Source organism: Chiloscyllium plagiosum, chromosome 31, assembly GCF_004010195.1.
Source record: "Chiloscyllium plagiosum isolate BGI_BamShark_2017 chromosome 31, ASM401019v2, whole genome shotgun sequence".
NCBI classification, from domain to species: domain Eukaryota; kingdom Metazoa; phylum Chordata; class Chondrichthyes; order Orectolobiformes; family Hemiscylliidae; genus Chiloscyllium; species Chiloscyllium plagiosum.
The window spans coordinates 18,559,519-18,578,233 of record NC_057740.1 but is presented as its reverse complement, the minus strand read 5'-3'; the positions used below and the strand labels follow the sequence as shown (position 1 = coordinate 18,578,233).

The window sequence follows — 18,715 nt, the reverse complement described above, 5'->3', positions numbered from 1 at the left end:
TCCTGTCCGGTTGGAATCTCTCCAAGTCACCAGAAGGAGGCACAAACCTGATAGAGTCATAGAATTGTAGAGTCATCCAGCATGGAAACAGACCCTTCAGTCCAACTCGTCCACGCTGACCGTGTTCCCAAATCAAACTACTTCCACTTGCCTGTGTTTGGCCCACATCTTTTCAAACCTTTCCCATTCAGGTTCAGCCCCAAATTCCAGTCAAAAGATCAAAGGATCGCATCTTAGTGCCTTAAGTCTGTTCTTCAATTCAAAGCCAGCTCCACAAAATATAAGTCCATCGAAGCCGCTAATTATATACTTATCTGATTATTACACAAATTACTTTTCATTTAGAGATTCACTGACCTGATTAGGTCCATGAAAGCATCCGCAGCCTGCACCTTCTCAATCTTTCCTTCCCGATGTAGGTCAACTTTTGATCCTTTGCCAGGATGGATGATCATTACCATGACAATTCCAATAAACACAGCGATGATAGTGGTTACCATGTAGAAAACAACAGCTCGGATTCCCATTTTACCAGATGCTTTGCTGTCCAGAGCTGCCATTCCTGATCGATAAAAGGTCAAGACAACAACTCAGATGTAGACTAGTCTGGAAAGTACTGGCAGAAACTATAGGGTTACATTAACACTAGAAGCACTCGATCATTATTACAAAATTACTTGAAGCTTGCTCATTACATTCACTATAAAGAGTCAAAAAGTGTGGTGCTGGAAAAGCTCAGCCAGTCAGGAAGCATCCAAGGAGCAGGAGAGTCAATGTTTCAAGCATAAGCTCTTCATCAGGAATGTGGGGGGCCCCCAATGGGGCTGAGAGGCAAATGGAAGTGAGGTGCGGCTTGGGGGGAGATAGCTAGGGAATGTGATAGGTAGATGAAGGTGCAGGGTGATGGTGATAGACCAGAGCAGAGGGTGGAGTGGATAGGTGGGAAGGAAGATGGACAGGTAGGACAATTCAAGAGAGCAGTGACGAGTTGGAGGGTTGGATAGGGAATAATGTGGGGGGATGGGAGATGAGGAAACCGGTGAAATAGATATTGATTCCATGTGGTTGGAGGGTCCTGAGATGGCAGATGAGGTGTTCTTCCTCCAGGCGTCGGGTGGCTAGGATTTGGCGGTGGAGGAGGCCCAGGACTTGCATGTCCTTGGCGGAGTTGGAGGGGGAGTTGAAGTGGTCGGCCACAGGGTGGTGGGGTTGTTTAGTGCACATGTCTTGGAGATGTTCTCTGAGACATTCTGCAAGTTGGCATCCTGTCTCCCCAATGTAGAGGAGACCACATTGAGAGCAATGGACACTGTAGTTGAGATGTGTGGATGTGCAGGAAAATCTCTGCAGGATGTGGAAGGATCCTTTGGGGGCTAGGATTTGGTGGTGGAGGAGGCCCAGGACTTGCATGTCCTTGGTGGAGTGGGAGGGGGAGTTGAAGTGATCAGCCACAGGGCGATGGGATTTCTGCCTTTGGACCCTCCAACCACACGGAATCAATGTTGATTTCACCAGCTTCCTCATCTCCCCTCCCCCCACGTTATCCCAGATCCAATCCTCCAACACTGCACCGCCCTCTTGAACTGTCCTACCTGTACATCTTCCTTCCCACCTATCTGCTCCACCCTGTGCTCCGACCTATCAACATCGCCACTCCCCACTTTCATTTACCTATCGCATTGCTAGCTACGTTCACCCCAGCCGCACCTCCCTCCCATTTATCTTTCAGCCCCCTTGGGACCCTCCACACTCCTGATGAAGAGCCTATGCTCGAAACTTCGACTCTCCTGCTCCTCAGATGCTGCTTGACCTGTTGTGCTTTTCTAGTGCTACAACTTTTGACTCTGATGTCCAGCACCTGCAGTCCTCACTTTCCCCGACATTCACTATGAAAGCAATCTGTTTTGTAACCTGTTCAGAATTAGCCTTGATGGAACTGATGTCAATGTCACTGGAGTAATAATCTCAGAACCAAAGGCTCATGTTCTGGGTGACATGGGTACAAATCCCACCATGGCAGATAGTGAAAATTGAATGGAACAACTGTCTGGAGCAAAAAACTAGTGCCCACATCCACGAATAAATTTAAAAAACATTGCTTTCCTAAACAACCCACTCACTATCACACAATTTGTAGAATCATTTACACTTAGCATGAGGTAATTTGGGCCATCAAGTCCATGCTGTCCAGTCCAGTTTGTCCCACCCACCTTGATCATCTCAACTCTGCAACTTCATTTCCTTCAACCCCTCTCCAATTTCCTTTCAGAATCAATGATTGTGTCCGCTTTCAACATCCTCATGGGCAATCAGTCCTGGCTCCTTGTGTAAAAAGTTATTTCTCACATTACCCCTTGGCTCTTATTCCATCATCTCAAGGGAAAAGATTTTCCTCATCTAGATTTTATAAGCCTGTCATAAGCTAGTACACCACAATCGAATCTTGCGTCAGTCTCCTTTATTTCAAGGAAAACAGCTCCAGCTTCACCAACCCCTAACTTATGAATTACCGGCCTCTCATCCCAGACATTATTTTTGTAAATCTCCCCTGCGTTCTCTCAAGCACTTTCATATCTCTGTTGAAGTGTGGTGGCAAGAACAGTGTACAATACTCTAGTTGGTACCTAACTAGAGTTTTAAGTTTCAGCATTTCTGCCTGACCTTTATTTGTATAAAGGTGCAAGGGCCCGAAAGGGTTACTGATGAGGAGTGCATTAAGCATCATCCAATATGAGGATGTCACATGAAACTGGGACAAAAAATAGAGCTGGATCTTGAAGGAAGTTGATGTAACATTGTAGATCTCCCCCAAGTCTCAGTTGCAGTGACTATCACATCAAGGTAACTTGAACTAATTATTATTATTTAATCAACAATAAACTGTTCAAGACTAAAGTGTCTTTTCATTAGGCTACCAACCATTTTACCTCTGCCAGACTAGATTGAGCAGACCATGTAGATCCTATCCAGGAAAGAGAAGAGTGGCAACAAATCTACCAGATGGATTGAACAACATGAGGAGCTACGCTGAGGATTCATCTTACAACATCTTTGACTCATTGTCCAAGATCCCATAAAGTTTACCAACAACTCTTCCAATATCTCCTTCCAGCTTCAAAGATTGATTGATACTCATGAACCCACTAGTTTCTTGTGCATACTTTTTATAAATCTATAATTAAGTCTCTGTTGCTTCTTTCCATCTCAACTGCCAAACTGCATCACCTCACATTTCCCTGTGAAATTCAGTTTGCCTTATAAAATTAATATGATTTACTTAAATTTTTAACACTTAAACTTAAACACTATCATTTAACTTTCACCCCTAACTTAAACTTATGGATTAGTACCATACTTCCCTTTACAATTGTGCTTCCCTCCAACATTATCTGGTTGCTACTACAATATTTACTCAAACACAATTTGCTGCTATGCACTAACTGACACAAACTGTATACAAAAGATGTAACTCTATAACTCTACACATCCAAGAAATAATGTTGTAGCTTTAGGCATGGGTACCAAACAGAAGGAGCTACCTTACTGTAATTCTCAAAAAAAATATTTTTCTTTGTCATTGATCTCTGTTTCCCATCATTTAAATAACTACTGGAGACTATTACATTTTCGATTGAGGAAATGATTTATAATGAGAAATCTTTGCTTCCTTACAGAACAGGGAATGTGCAAATGGAAGAGCCCAGATTGGGAGAAATGTAAAATGAGGCACCATATAAAATATCTAGTTCCACAAATTAACTTCTACCGCTGATATCAACTGACTTAGAAGGTTTAATTAGATTTCTCTGCCCGTTAATATCTCAAAATAGCCTGAGGCGGGAATTGAACCTGGATCTCTGGCACTGTGAGGCAGCAGTGCTAACCACTGTGCCACCATTCTGCCCAGGGCAATTCACAGGAGAAATATTAAACAAACTTTGAGATCTCAGCTTCCTTGCATTTTTGCCACTAGATCTTTCCAAATAGCTTCAGGTGACCTCTGTCAAATTTGCCAGGCTATAGTTCATTACTATCTAAAGGGCATTAATGTTTTATAGCTCATAACTGTATAAATGAAACCTGTAAAACAAAAATATTGCACAGTCAAATTCTATGTATTGACGGGGTACCCATGTTGAAAGGCATACTGTCTTGGAAGTTTCAATATAACAACCCTCTATATTTCTGGCCCTGGCTGACCTGCTCTTTGTTGAGCAGTATACCGTGAGGAACAAGGATTGATTTGGATTGGCGAATTGCAACAGGCAAACTAGACAGCCCTGTCTTTCCTCAATGTATCGACCTCCTACTGCTCTGAAGTTCAATTGGCTTTACTGGAGGCACCCCAATCATGCCAGGGACTGCAGTGGTTCAAGAAGGCAACTCCCCACCACCTCTTCATGGGCAACAAGAGACAGGAATCAACACCTGCCCAGCTAGCGATGCCCACATCCCATGAGTGAATTAGAAAAAAAAGGTGCTCATTGTATTCTCAAATCCCCAGATTTGGGATGGGATCAGGCCAAAGACAAATGGGTAGATAGAAATCTTGCCTCGCTGTACTTATTCTGGTGGAATATCGCATGTGGAATGTATACACTGTTGAATGTTGAGATTACCTAACATACCAAAGGATGAACCTTCACAGTTACCACTGGGCGGAAAGTGACTGTTACAGCAGTGTGCCCCAAAATGAAAATTAATCACCTTTGTTACTTTCAATTCCATCCTTAACTAGTTTTGCCTGTTTCATGCTGTACATGAGCTGCCTATTTTAGCTTCTTGTTTGTTTTTAATTAAATCAGTCATTGTCCAAACAGAAATCTTTTTTATTCAATACATTATTTAACTTCTGAGTTACTTCTGCTCATTCCATGGACTCTCTTGGTTTAGGAACATCTTAAAAATGTAGTGAATTCACAATGAGTTTCTGAATCCAGTTCATTAGTGTAAACTAGAAATAGAGATATTTCCACTGCTGAGCCTGGGTCTCTGCATGAGTATTTCCCCCACCCTGATTTAATTTCGATAATAAGTAATCTTTGTTTTCCATCCTTCAGCCAAGTTATTATTCATTCCAAACACATTAACTCTCAGCTACGAAGCATAATAACAATCATTTGGACAGTAACGTTGTCATCCATAATCTGTAATAATGACAGTTTTTTGGAGAGTAACACTGACACATTTTGAAATAAAGACAAATATTCAGATGCTTGGAGTTGGCTTTTCTGATCCAGCAGGGTTCCTGCTAGAAATGGGTCAGGGCAGGCCCCAATTTGATTCTAGTAAATTTTATGGGGTCAGATTCTTTATTGCAACAAGGGCACAGCACCAGCTCTTTTAGCACTGACTAATGGAGGGAGGCATGGGAAATCCGGTGCTTTTGAAGTATTAACATAGGCAACAGCTTATTTAGCAGCTGGGAGTATAGACTTTGGACAGTGAGATAAAGAGCACTGTGGCTGTGGATCCTGCAGCAGGACACTGAGCTTCAAGTTCAGAAGCTGTTTTGTGGAAACACTTTGTTCCATGTAAGAGACAGAAGGCAGCAAATGCTTGTGGAGCATGGGAGGGAGCCACAAGGTGGAATTGATCAGACTCAGAAGGAGGGAGGTCAATTGGTATTCAGTGCCATCTCCACCAACATCAAATGGCAGTTTCATTGTCAGAAATCTTATGATCTTGCCAGGACAGATGAGGGCAAAGAGGTGTTCAAACCTTGTGACTATTTGCATCAATCAGTATCATTGGAAGGAGAGTGCCCAACACTTGTGACATCCAAGCTGGATGTCAGGCAAGATTGGATGTTTTAGCATTTTTCTTAATGAATCAAGTTTCTCACTCATATAGTCAACATGGTAACGTGTCGGGCATTGCACTGCCAATCCCTCCTTTGCTTATCCTTGCCATTGATTGCTAACTTCTGTCTCTTACTCCTTTCTAGATCCAAAAGTCAATTTAGGCAATTGTAGGAGTCTTTTGACAGGAGGAAAAAAAGGCAATGTTACTGCTCTCATTCTTTAAGAAGTAGACAGATCATAGTCATAGAGATGTACAGCATGGAAACAGACCCTTCAGTCCAACCCGTCCATGCCGACCAGATATCCCAACCCAATCTAGTCCCACCTGCCAGCACCTGGCCCATATCCCTTCAAACCCTTCCTATTCATATACCCATCCAGATGCCTTTTAAATGTTGCAATTGCACTAGCCTCCACCACTTCCTCCAGCAACTCATTCCATACACGTACCATCCTCTGAGTGAGAAAGTTGCTTCTTAGGTCTCTTTTTATATCTTTCCCCTCTCACCCTAAACCCTATAGTTCTGGACTCCCCGACCCCAGGGAAAAGACTTTGTCTATTTACCCTATCCATGCCACTCATAATTTTGTAAACCTCTATAAGATCACCCCTCAGCCTCCAATGCTCCAGGGAAAACAGCCCCAGCCTGTTCAGCCTCTCCCTGTAGCTCAGATCCCTGGCAGCATCCTTGTAAATCTTTTCTGAACCCTTTCAAATTTCACAACATCTTTCCGATAGGAAGGATTCCAGAATTGCACGCAATATTCCAAAAGTGGCCTAACCAATGTCCTGTACAGATCAGAGTGGTGCTGGAAAAGTACAGCAGGTCAGGCAGCATCCGAGGAGCAGGAAAGTCGACATTTTGGGCAAAAGCCCTTCATCAGGAAGGGCCTTCAATCCTGATGAAGGGCTTTTGCCTGAAACTTCGACTTTCCTGCTCCCTGGATGCTGCCTGACCTTCTGTGCTTTTCCAGGACCACTCTAATCTAAACTCTGATTTCCAGCATCTGCAGTCCTCACTTTTGCCCAATGTCCTGTACAGCCGCAACATGACCTCCCAACTCCTGTACTCAATACTATGAAAAATAAAGGAAAGCATACCAAACATCATCTTCACCATCCTATCTACCTGCGACTGCACTTTCAAGGAGCTATGGACCTGCACTCCAAGGTCTCTTTGTTCAGCCACACTCCCTAGGACCTTATTATTAAGTGTATAAGTCCTGCTAAGATTTGCTTTCCCAAAAAGCAGAACCTCACATTTATCGAGATTAAACTCCATCTGCCACTTCTCAGCCCGTTGGCCCACCTGATCAAGATCCCGTTGTAATCTGAGGTAACCTTCCTTGCTGTCCACTACACCTTCAATTTTGGTGGCATCAGCAAACTTACAACCATACCTCTTATGCTCGCATCCAAATCATTTATACAAATGATGGAAGGTAGTGGACCCAGCACCGATCCTTGTGGCAATCCACTGGTCACAGGCCTCCAGCCTGAAAAACAACCCTCCACCACCAACCTATGTCTTCTACCTTTGAGCCAGTTCTGTATCCAAATGGCGAGTTCTCCCTGTATTCCATGAGATCTAACTTTGCTCACCAGTCTGGGATAGCAATATAAGTGTTGAGAGATAAGTGTCTAGAGATAAGGCGTATGTGTCAGCAATGGCTCAGTCGATAGCTCTTGCACCTCTCAGATAGAAACCTTTAGGTTTAAGTCCCACTTAAGAATACAAAATTAAGGCCAGCACTCTAATGCAGTACTGTGTGAGGGCTGCATTGTCATGAATGTTGTCTTTTAGATGAGGTGTTAAACTGAGGCCCTATTGTCTTCACAGGTGTCCTGGTCAATACTTACCCTTTAACTAACAGCAGAAAAATCAATTTGTTGGTCATTATCACATTGTTGTTTGTGGGAGCTTGCTGTGTGCAAATTTGCTGCAGTGTTTTCTCCAACAGTGGCCATGCTCATAGATATTCTGCAATGCAAAGTGATGCCAACAGTGCAGGTTCAATTCCAGTACTGGCTGAGGTCACCATGGTGACTGTGCTTCTCTCCCTCGTCCCTCCCTGAGGCACTGTGACCTCTGGGTTAAACTCACCACCAGTCATCACTCTCCAATCAGGGAACAGCAAATGGTCCTCTGGAAAGTGGCAACTTTTACTTTCAGGATTAGTGGTGCTGGAAGAGCACAGCAGTTCAGGCAGCATCCAAGGAGCTTCGAAATCGATTGGTATGGCGAAAGATGCTATTTAAATACAAGTCTTTCTTTTGATGTGATCTCCTGGACTGGGTTCAATCACCTGAGGGAATTGGAAAGGAACTTTCCTGAATATTATTTCTGTTATCACCCTGACATTGTGTCTGTGAATTTTAGTTTTGTCCCTTTTGGGGGATGGGTGAGAGAGAGGAAGGAAAGAAAGTGTTCATCATTGTATGGAGTTGGGGTAGTGAATCACTGGTTTCCCCCAATTCCTTAATTTTGTGTTCTGAGGAAAGGTCACCAGACACGAAACGTTAACTTTGATTTCTCTTCATAGATGCTGCCAGACCTTCTGCGCTTTTACAGCAATTTCTGTTTTCAGTCATACAGTCATAGAGATGTACAGCATGGAAACAGGTCCTTTAGTCCAACCCGTCCTTGCCGACCAGATATCCTAACCTAATCTAGTTCTACTTGCCAGCAGCCGGCCCATATCCCTCCAAACTCGTCCTTATTCATATACCCATCCAGATGCCTTTTAAATTTTGCAATTGTACCAGCCTCCACCACTTCCTCTGGCAGCTCATTCCATACATGCACCACCCTCTGCATGAAAATGTTGCTCCTTAGTTCCCTTTTATATCTTTCCCCTCTCACCCTATGCCCTCTAGTTCTGGACTCCCCCAATCCAGGGAAAAGACCTTGTCTGTTTACCCTAATCCATGCCCTTCATGATTTTATAAACCTCTAAAAGGTCACCCCTCAGCCTACACACTCCAGGGAAAACAGCCCCAACCTATTCAACCTCTCCCTATAGCTCAAATCCTCCAACCCTGGCATCATCCTTGTAAATCTTTTCTGAACCCTTTCAACTCTCATAACATCCTTCCAATAGGAAGGAGACCAGAATTGTACACAATATTCCAAAAGTGGCCTTACCAATGTCCTGTACAGCTGCAACATGACCTCCCATCTCCTATATTCAATACTCTGACCAATAAAGGAAAGCATACCAAATGCCTTCTTCACTATCCTATTCTACCTGCGACTCTACTTCCAAGGAGTTGTGAACCTACACTCCAAAGTCTCTTTGTTCAGCAACGCTCCCCCTTAATTTTGTGTGTTCGTTTGTTCTAAGCAGCAGCACAGCAATCAGCCAAGCATCCTGCAGTGACTAAGAAGGATTGATGGTCGATGATTCACACAGTAGAACTGAGCAAGGGCACTAACAAGTGAAAAGAATGGCGCAGCAATCAGTTCACTGGAGGACAAAGTTTGTGTTCTAGTGCTGCTGAAAGGAGAGTGATACAGGATTTTGGAGCCGAGACATTAAAAGAAAGTGCCTTTCCATGGACTCACAATTGCTGAATGTGTTGGACTGCCAGCTAAGTCTGCCAATAACTGGTCAGTCAGAAAACCTGTGTCCTCGTGACAACAAGTATTACCAAGATTTTCTTCCTTCTACTTTGAAATCATTTAATGCATTTGCCTTTGTCGCGCTCTCTTGTTCAAGTGCTCCTGTTCATCTGCACATCTAAATGTCATTTCCATCCCTCCCAACCTATGGCAAGAAACCGTAAAATAGCTGGAGATACAAGGACCACCTGACAGTATCACATGTGGCTAGATAAAAGCCCACTTGCTACTACGTTGGCGACTATAGGAAATCCAGCCACAAACCACCAGCTTGAACCTTTCAGGTTACCTGTGCTCTCAGCAGAAGTTGCTGTCTATGGATCTCACTGCAGAAAGCTTTCAGTTGCACAACTCGAGTGAGTGAAAGTGCACGGTATGCTTCCGATGGTGCATCTGCAGTAAGGAAAGTTCAATCGCACCACTTTCACCTGCAGTACATAATGGGTCTGTTTCCATGCTGTTTTTCTCAATGACTATGACTCAATGACAGGTATATAACCATGAAGGGGGATATGACATAAACACTCAGCCTGGCATTAGGCAATAAGAGAAATAATCAAGATAAATTCAGTGTTACTCTTCCAGAAATGTTTTGTATGTTGTCCAAAGTGTTCCGATAGAAGGTTTCTTGACAACTCAAAGACAGCAGACATCGAATCAGCAAGCATCCAACCGTTCTGCACACCATAGCCATATGTGATTTAAATTAAACCTGATTCTTATGAATGAAATATTTATCGGTCCAGCGCTGATTAATGTAATTGCTGCGGACTCTCTGAATGTTAATTATCGTTTGGAACAAAGAATTCTGTACGTCTGATTGAGGACAGTCAACGTTTGAGGCTGTGAGAAGCTTGCCTACAAAAGCCTGATTGTTGCATGAGGTTCTGGGGCCCTGCCAGGAAAACAATTCCACACTACTGTGTTCTTCAGCAAACATTCCCAGGGGATGGTAAGAAGGGATTTGGCTTTGAGCCCAGCCACTTTGACAACTCTTCCTTGCTGAGGCAAAAGCAGCACTCAAATTTATTGATACTCCTGAAGAAAGGGGAGAATGACAGAACGAGAGGGGAAGAGAGAGAGGAGAGAGCAGAGGGTATTTCAACCAACAAAACTGTGTATTCAAATACGAAAGCCAAGACACTGAAGAAATAAATGATTGGGTTTAACTTTTGATCTTTGCAGAGGGGTGATCTTAATGTATTGTTACTGAGATGTAGGATCAACTCAGTTTTTAAAAAGAAACAAAGAATTATAGATGCAGTAGGTATGAAACAAAAACAGAAATTGCTGGAGAAAATCACCAGGTCTGTTAGAATCTGTGGTGAGAAAGACAAATTAACAGTTCAGGTCCAATGACCCTTCTTCAGAAGCAATTGAACTTGCTATGTTGTCAAACTATGTTGATGGCAAACTATTTGAGAATTCACTCTAACACACCAGTGAATGATAAAGGAATAGTTAAATTAATGTTTTAAACAACCTAATGTAAAGTAGCATGCCCCTGTATACTTTATAAATATCTTGTGTGGACAGGTTATGGTTTCAATGTAACTGATGGTTTAATTGCAAGGTATTCATTCTGGCTGTTCCAAATGAGATATATCAAGAAATGTATTTGTAATATAAAGGGAAACTTCAGATTCCTAAATCATGGATCCCAGGGTTGGAGGACGTTGGACGTTGCTTGAATCAAACTGGCAATAACATCCTTGCTAATATGCAAAACAGACTAATGCTGCTCCACTGTCCTCAGAGAACAGAAGGAAAAATGCAGCAAGTTAAAGACTGGAAAGAATAAATTCTGAAGGTGGAAAGGTTATAGAAAATGATTGTTAGCAATAAAACATAAAAAGCAATTTAAAGGCTAGGCTTAACAGTCTTTACAAAAATACAGGAATGTCAGGAAAATCTTTTTAATTAGAATTAGACAAATATAGATGCCATTAGTAGAATCGTAGAGGATGACGAAAAGACCAGTGGGAATAAATCTGGAGCTGAGAGGTTAAATACACCTAGAAAGTGGATAATGTCTAAATTGGGGAATAATACTTCAGTACATTAAATGTACTATATGAATAAAACTTTTCTCACGGAACTAAATCCTGAAAGTAAACAAGATTTTAAAATTTGGTGTGAAAATTGCCTGTAAAGATTTCACTCTAATTAGCATTGTTAAGAATTTGAGATGAGCACCCATTAGCTAAATTGGGTCAACGACTAGTGTGTGGATCAAATGAAGACCAACAACATGACTCTCAATCCCTGTTCCAGCTGTAATGATTGTAAAAAGGTCAGCCAGATGGACCTCATAGACTATGAGTTCGCTGATTAAGGCTGTTAATCTGGTCAAATCAGGGAGCCCTGGCTGACAGATAAGAACAGGAGTGTACTCTGAGAGTTGGCTCTGAGGGAGCTGGATCAATGTCAAGGACTTTTTGTGTGTAAATAAAGGGTGACTTGGTGATGGGTTACCAGCCTCTGTGGAGTTATTTCACAAAGTACCAAAAGCAATCTAGATTTATTTTTAAATGTTGTAAGGCGTAGTATCAGGAGGTTAAAGGAAAAAGGAAAGATAATCTCCAACCCACTAAAAAAGAAAAAAAAATGAACAGGAGTATTAGACATCCTGTTCACTCAGAGCTGGCTCTGACAGAGCTGGATCAGTGTCAAGGACTCTCCCCATGTAAATAAAGCATGACTTGATGACAAGATACCAGCATCGGAAGAGTTATTTTGGACTGCTTCAGATTAGCCCCCTTAAGATAATCACTACGCAGTTCAGGAGTTTTGTTACAGCTACTCCTTCCTATAATGTGAGCCTTCTCTCAATGAATGGTTATGCACATTCCTCTTGCTCTTTCTATCCATTTCACTGCCTTGGCTCTAGCTCTTTTTCCTCTCCTGTAAATGCCAGCAGATCCCAATTGGAATATATCGTACTGTTTCAGGTGTCCCACATTAAGAAAAATATGTGAACCCAGGGAAAGTCCAATGGAAAGTTAAATAGGATGATGAAATTAATTAAGATTGAATAGCAGATAACAACTATAAATCTCATTCTCTTGAGGGTAAGGGATGACCTTATTGAGAAGTTCAAATAATGAAAGGAGTTAACAAAGACAGACAGGGAATGTTCTCTCTAAAAGAGAAATTTAGAAGGGGGTGGCAGAATAAAAAAAGTACAGGAGTGTCACCAACACCCTTGAGTTGTTCCGGGAGAGGTGGGCACCGCGGGAAGTGGAGTATATTGTTTCCCCGTCCAATTCTATTTTGATTTAATCCCTGCCCTCCCCTTCACTGTTTGATCACACAGCATTGCCCTTTGATGTGAAGGGCACTGCTTGTCACAGGCCACTCGGGTGTTTCCTTTCTTCCTGGTGGTGGAAATTTGAATAAAGTTTCATGCACCTTGTGTCTTTCACTGTGTCGCACACCTGCACACACATGGGTGCTGGGGAAAAAAAAAGCACTATCGCAGTTAGGCGGTAGTGGGGGGATAAAAAATGAGTGTCTGGACTCTGCTGCAAGACATAGTGAACAGGGCAGCGGTATTCGTCCGGTTCGTGGCCACTGCCATTCGTCTCCTTAAAACAGCACCAACATAGTGCACCAGTTGGAGGATGGTCAGGTGTGTGATGGAATCCACCTGCACTTACCCCTGCCAGGATGGAATTTCACATTACCAAAGGTCCGTACTTCCCGCGGGAGCCTGTGCCCCACAATCTGAGCCGCCTCTTTAGGTTTAGTTTTATCCCTTTTAGGGACATCAAACGGCGGGCCCTGTACAGACTGCTGCTGCACACCATCCACCTCTTTTCCCTTATCCACTGCCCGGACGTGCCTTGGCGTGCCCATTTGTCACCAGGTGGTGGAGATCCCCAGTGGAGGGCTCTCTACGTGGGAGTCCTCCCTGTTTCTCTTGGGGATCTAGGGTGGAGGGTGCTGCATGGACCGCTCCCCTACAACCACAGATTGTGGTGGTTCATGGACTCCCAGCCCAACTGCTTGTTCTGTGGCGCTGTGGAGTCCGTGGACCATGTATATATGGGGTGCTGGTGTTTGCACTCAACTTTTGATTTTCTCAAAAACCTTCTCACCTGTTTTTGGTTGCACTTCAGTCCCATGCTCCTGATCTTTGAGCACCTGGTGCGGAGCGGGGGAGGGTAGGTGAGAGGACCTCCTTGTGGGTCTACTCCTGGGCCTGGCCAAACTGGCCATAATCAGATCCAGGCAATAGGCCATAGAGGGGGTCGTTAGGGCCGATTACCTGCCCCTCTTCCACAGTTATCTCAGAGCCCGGGTGTCCCTGGAGAAGGAGCACGCAGTGTCCACCAACACCCTCGAGATTTTCAGGGAAAGGTGGGCACCGCAGAGTGTGGAGTGTATTATTTCCCCCTCAAATTCTATTTTGATTTAATCCCTGCCCTCCCCTTCACTGTTTGATCACGCAGCATTGCCCTTTGAGAAGGACACTGCTTGTCACTGGCCACTCGGGTGTTTCCTCTCTTCCTGGTAGTGGAATTTAAATAAAGATTTACACACTTGTTGTTCTTCACTGTGTCCTACACTTGCACACACATGACATGGGTGCAGGGGAAAATAAGCAAAGAGAAAAAAAACAGGTAAAAAAAAAGAAAACAAGAAAGAAAAAAAATCAGGGATGTCAGACATCCTGCTCACTCTGAGAGCTGGCTCTGAGGGAGCTGGGTCAGTGTCAAAGACTATCCATGTGTAAGTAAAGGGTGACTTAGTGATGGGATACTGACCTCTGTCAAATTATTTCATCTGGTCCCAGCATAATTCAGGTGGATCCCTACCCGTCGGAACAGCTCCCTCCTTTCTGAGTACTGATGCCAATTCTCCTTGAATTCGAAGCCATTGATTCCATACCAACCTTTCCAAAGTAAAAAGAACAGGAGTGTCTGGACTCTGCTGCAGGATATAGCGAGCAGGGCAGCGGTAGACATCCGGTTCACGGCCACTGCCATTCGACACCTTAAAACACCGATGCTCAGCACCGACATAGTGCACCAGTTGGAGGACGCTCAGGTGTGCGATGGAATCCAGTCTGCACTTACCCCTGCCCGGATGGAATTTCACATTGGCCCCAAGTTCACATACTTCCCCCGAGAACCTGTGCCTCACAGCCCAATCCGTCTCCGGAGTTTTATTTTTACCCCTTTTAGGAACATAAAATGGCGGGCCCTGTATAGACTGCTGCTGCACACCATCCATCTCTTTTTCCCTTATCCACCGTCCGGATACACCTTGGCGTGCCCATTTGTCACCGGGCGGTGGGGATCCCCAGTGGAGGGCTCTCTACGCGGGAGTCCTCCCCCTTTCTCTCGGGGATCTGGGGTGGAGGGTGCTGCACGCTGAAGTCCCCTGCAACCACAGATTGCGGTGGTTCACGGACTCCCAGCCCAACTGCTTGTTCTGTGGTGCTGTGGAGTCTGTGGACCATGTATATATTGGATGTGGGAGCTTACATTCCCTTTTTGATTTTCTTGAAAACCTTTTCCCCTGTTTTTGGTTGCTCTTCAGTACCACGCTCCTGATCTTTGAGCAGCTGGTGCGGAGGGGGGAGGGTAGGTGAGAGGAGGGAATAGAGTGCATTATTTCCCCCTCCAACTCTATTTTGATTTAATCCCTGCCCTCCCCTTCACTATTTGAACACACAGCATGGCCCTCTGAGAAGGACACTGCTTGTCACTGGCCACTCAGATGTCTCCTCACTTCCTGGTGGTGCAATATATTGTTTTTCACTGTGTCCGACACCTGCACATACACAACATGGAAAAAAGAAAGAAAAAAATCAGGAGTATCAGGGCACCTGCTCACTCTGTGGGCTAGCTCTAAGGAAAAAGAAAGATAAAAGACAAAAAAGAGTATCAGAAAGAAAATAAAAGAACAGGAGTATCTGGACGCTGCTGCAGGATAAAGCGAGCAGGGCAGCGGCAGACCTCTGGTTCGTGTCCACTGTTATTCGATGCCTTAAAACGGCAGCGCTCAGACCCGACATAGTGCACCAGTTGGAGGACGCTCAGGTGTGCGGTGAAATTCTGTCTGTGCTTAACCCTGCCAGGCCAGAATTTCACATTGGCCCCAATGTCCCGTACCTCTAGCGGGAACCTGTGCCCCACAACCTGAGCCACCTCCAGAGTTTTACTTTTGCCCCTTTTAGGGTCATAAAAGGGCAGGCCCTGTATAGACTGCTGCTGCACACCATCCACCTCTTTTTCCCTTATCCACCGCCTGGACATGCCTTGGCGTGCCCGTTTGTCACCGGGCGGTGGGGATCCCCAGTGGAGAGCTCTCTACTTGGGAGTCCTCCCCCTTTCTCTCGGGAATCTGAGGTGGAGGGTGCTGCACGCAGCAGTCCCTGGCAACCGCAGATTGCGGTGGTTCACGGACTCCCAGCCCAACTGCTTTTCTGTGGTGCTGTGGAGTCTGTGGACCATGTATATATCGGGTGTAGGTGCTTACATTCCCTTTTTGATTTTCTTGAAAACCTTCTACTCTGTTTTTGGTTTAACTTCAGTCCCATGCTCCTGATCTTTGAGCACCCGGGGGGAGGGCAAGTCTGAAGACCTCCTTGTGGGTCTGCTCCTGGGCCTGGCCAAACTGGCCATAAACAGGTCCAGGCAGCAGGCCATAGAGGGGGCTGTTAGGGCCGATTGCCTGTCCCTCTTCCACAGTTATCTCAGAGCCCAGGTGTCCCTGGAGAAGGAGCACGCGGTGTCCACCAACACTCTTGAGATTTTTAGGGAGAGGTGGGCACCGCAGGGAGTGGAGTGTATTATTTCCCCCTCCAACTCTTTTCTGATTTAGTCCCTGCCCTCCCCTTCACTGTTTGATCACTGCTTGTCACTGACTACTCTACTGTTCCCTGGTGGTGGGAAATGAATAAAGATTTACACCCTTGTTATTCTTCAGTGTGTCCTACACCTGCACACACACGATACGGATGCTGGGGAAAAGTAAGCATTACCGCTGTTAGGCGGTAGTGTTGGGGGAAAAGAAATAAAAAGAGAAGACAAAAAAACACATGAATGTCTGACATCTTGTTCACTCTGAGATCAAAACCAGGACTGTCAGAGGTTCTGTCTCTCTGAGAGCTGGCTCTCATGAAACTGGATCAGTGTCAAGTAGTATGCAGGTGTAAATAAAGGGTGACTTGGTGATGGAATACTGACCTCTGTGGAGTTAGTTCACTCTCTACAATAGCCAGCTGGGTTAACAGCAGCAAAATGTAACGCATTAAATAATCTGTGATTTTATGAATTAATTCCTTTGTCTCGTGAACATTATAAAAAAAGAATAGGAGTGTCAGACATCTTGTTCACTCTGTGCTAGACGGGTCAATGTTTTGTACCATGCACATATAAATAAAGGGTGACTTGGTGACACCAGCCTCTATTGAGTTATTTTGTGGCGACAAGAGAAAAGCACACTCCTGAAGAAAGTTGCTCACAACAGCCTTTGAGTTGGGGTAAGCATTTCTGATACCATGCCGTTATTTGGGAAGCTTGACTTGTTCAAGCCTGCCATTGAAGACTGGGCCCACTATGTCAAAAGAATGTATTATTTTTTCTGGGCAAATGACATCAGGGCAGATGAAAAGCAATGAGTGGTTCTCCTGACAGCTTGTGGACCCGCAATGTTTCAGTTACTAGGAGCCTAATATTCCCTGAAGCAGCAGATATCTCAAGAGTTGATGGATTTAGTTAAGGAATATTACGACCTCAAGTCTCATCAAATTCTGAGACACTATTGGTTTTACTCAGCAACTCGAGAATCAGGGGAATCTGTATTGGGTTTTTAACTAAAGTAAGATGATTGGCAGAGACATGTGACTTTGTATGAACCCTTAATGAGATGCTGAGAGACAGTTTGGTAGATGGGGTTAATGATGTGACCATGCAAAAGCACCTACTAACTGAAGCCCAACTGGTCTTCAAACAGGCGCTACAACTGCCTTTATCATTGGAAAATGTGGCATGTGGAGGATGAGTTGCAAGGTATTCCAATCGAAATAGACACCCTTGCCAGTCTGACTGAACTTGGGGAACACTACTTGAGTGAAGGCAATTGCATAGCCTCACTCAGGACATGTCCTAATCAGAGGGACTTTAGGTCAGCCCACAGCAAAACTCCAAAACAAAACCAAGCCTTGGTCAAACGGATCTCCATATAGGTTTTACATTTTCTGAACACACTTTCAGTCACAGCTGACATTATCAAACCGCTCTTGAACCTGGCAAAACTGAAACAGCCGGCGGTGATAGGAGAAACCAAAAGGCCATCACAACCAGATTTGAAACCTTTCGGATCAGGAAAGACCAGATCAAAGTAGAGGGCGGCATTTTATCATGGATATCAAGAGTGATTGTCCCAAGCAAAGATACTGGCTGCACTTCACCAGGGTTATCCAAGGGGTTCCAAAATGAAGACATTGGCAAGGAGTTATGCCTTGTGGCCAGGATTGGATGCTGACGGAGCTGCATTGGTGGGGCAATGCCAACAAGGACAAACCTTACTGCCAGCAGATCCCCCACATTCATGGAAACGACAGGGTAAACCTGGGACTCAAGTTACATATGCAGGTACTTTCGTGGACTCAATATTCTTATTCATTGTGGATATCCATTCAAAATGGCTGGTTGTGCATAGCATTTGTTTGTCAAACATGGAGAAGACAACAGAAAAACTGTGCACATCTTTTGCATTGCATAGACTCCCAAAAGTGTTGGTCACAGATAATGACTCATCATTTACCAGCAGGGAATTTCCTAAAATTGAATGGTATTTGTCATGGAGGGACAGCTACATATCATCTGTCATCTTATGGTCTGGCAGAAACAGCAGTCCAAGCTTTGAAGGCAGTCTTAAAGGAATAGCCTATAGCTTCACCAGATACCAAACTGTCCCGGTACCTGTTTGATTATAGGACCACCCCTCATACAACTACAGGGATAGCTCCAGCAGAGTTGGTAATGGGAAGCACACTCAGCACCAGGTTAAATCCTGGATTTGGGATGCAGGGTGCAACAGCATCAGGAGCACCAGTGCTGGACACAAGAATCCGCTAAGTGAGAGAAACAGTTTACTTCAGGGGACAGAGTTTGGTGAGGAACCACGGGAATGACCCTGAATGGGTAAGAGAGACAGTCGATGCGAGGTTCGGTCCAGTGATGTATAAAGTTTAGGTAGTGGTGCAATGGTCCTGAACAAGCACAGGATCATATGAAAGCTGCAAACTTGCAAATGGTGTGGGAATAAAAC

General features: G+C 44.4%; 1 protein-coding gene across 1 annotated transcript in view; it reads right to left on the bottom strand.

Moving 5' to 3' along the window:
- The window catches only part of slc1a6 (solute carrier family 1 member 6), a 97,002-nt gene that overhangs the window by 27,280 nt on the left and 51,007 nt on the right, over positions 1-18,715 (bottom strand). Inside the window, exon 4 of the mRNA XM_043721091.1 lies at positions 358-562. Within this exon, the coding sequence (XP_043577026.1) occupies positions 358-562 (205 nt within the window). The remainder of the gene's footprint in view (positions 1-357; positions 563-18,715) is intronic.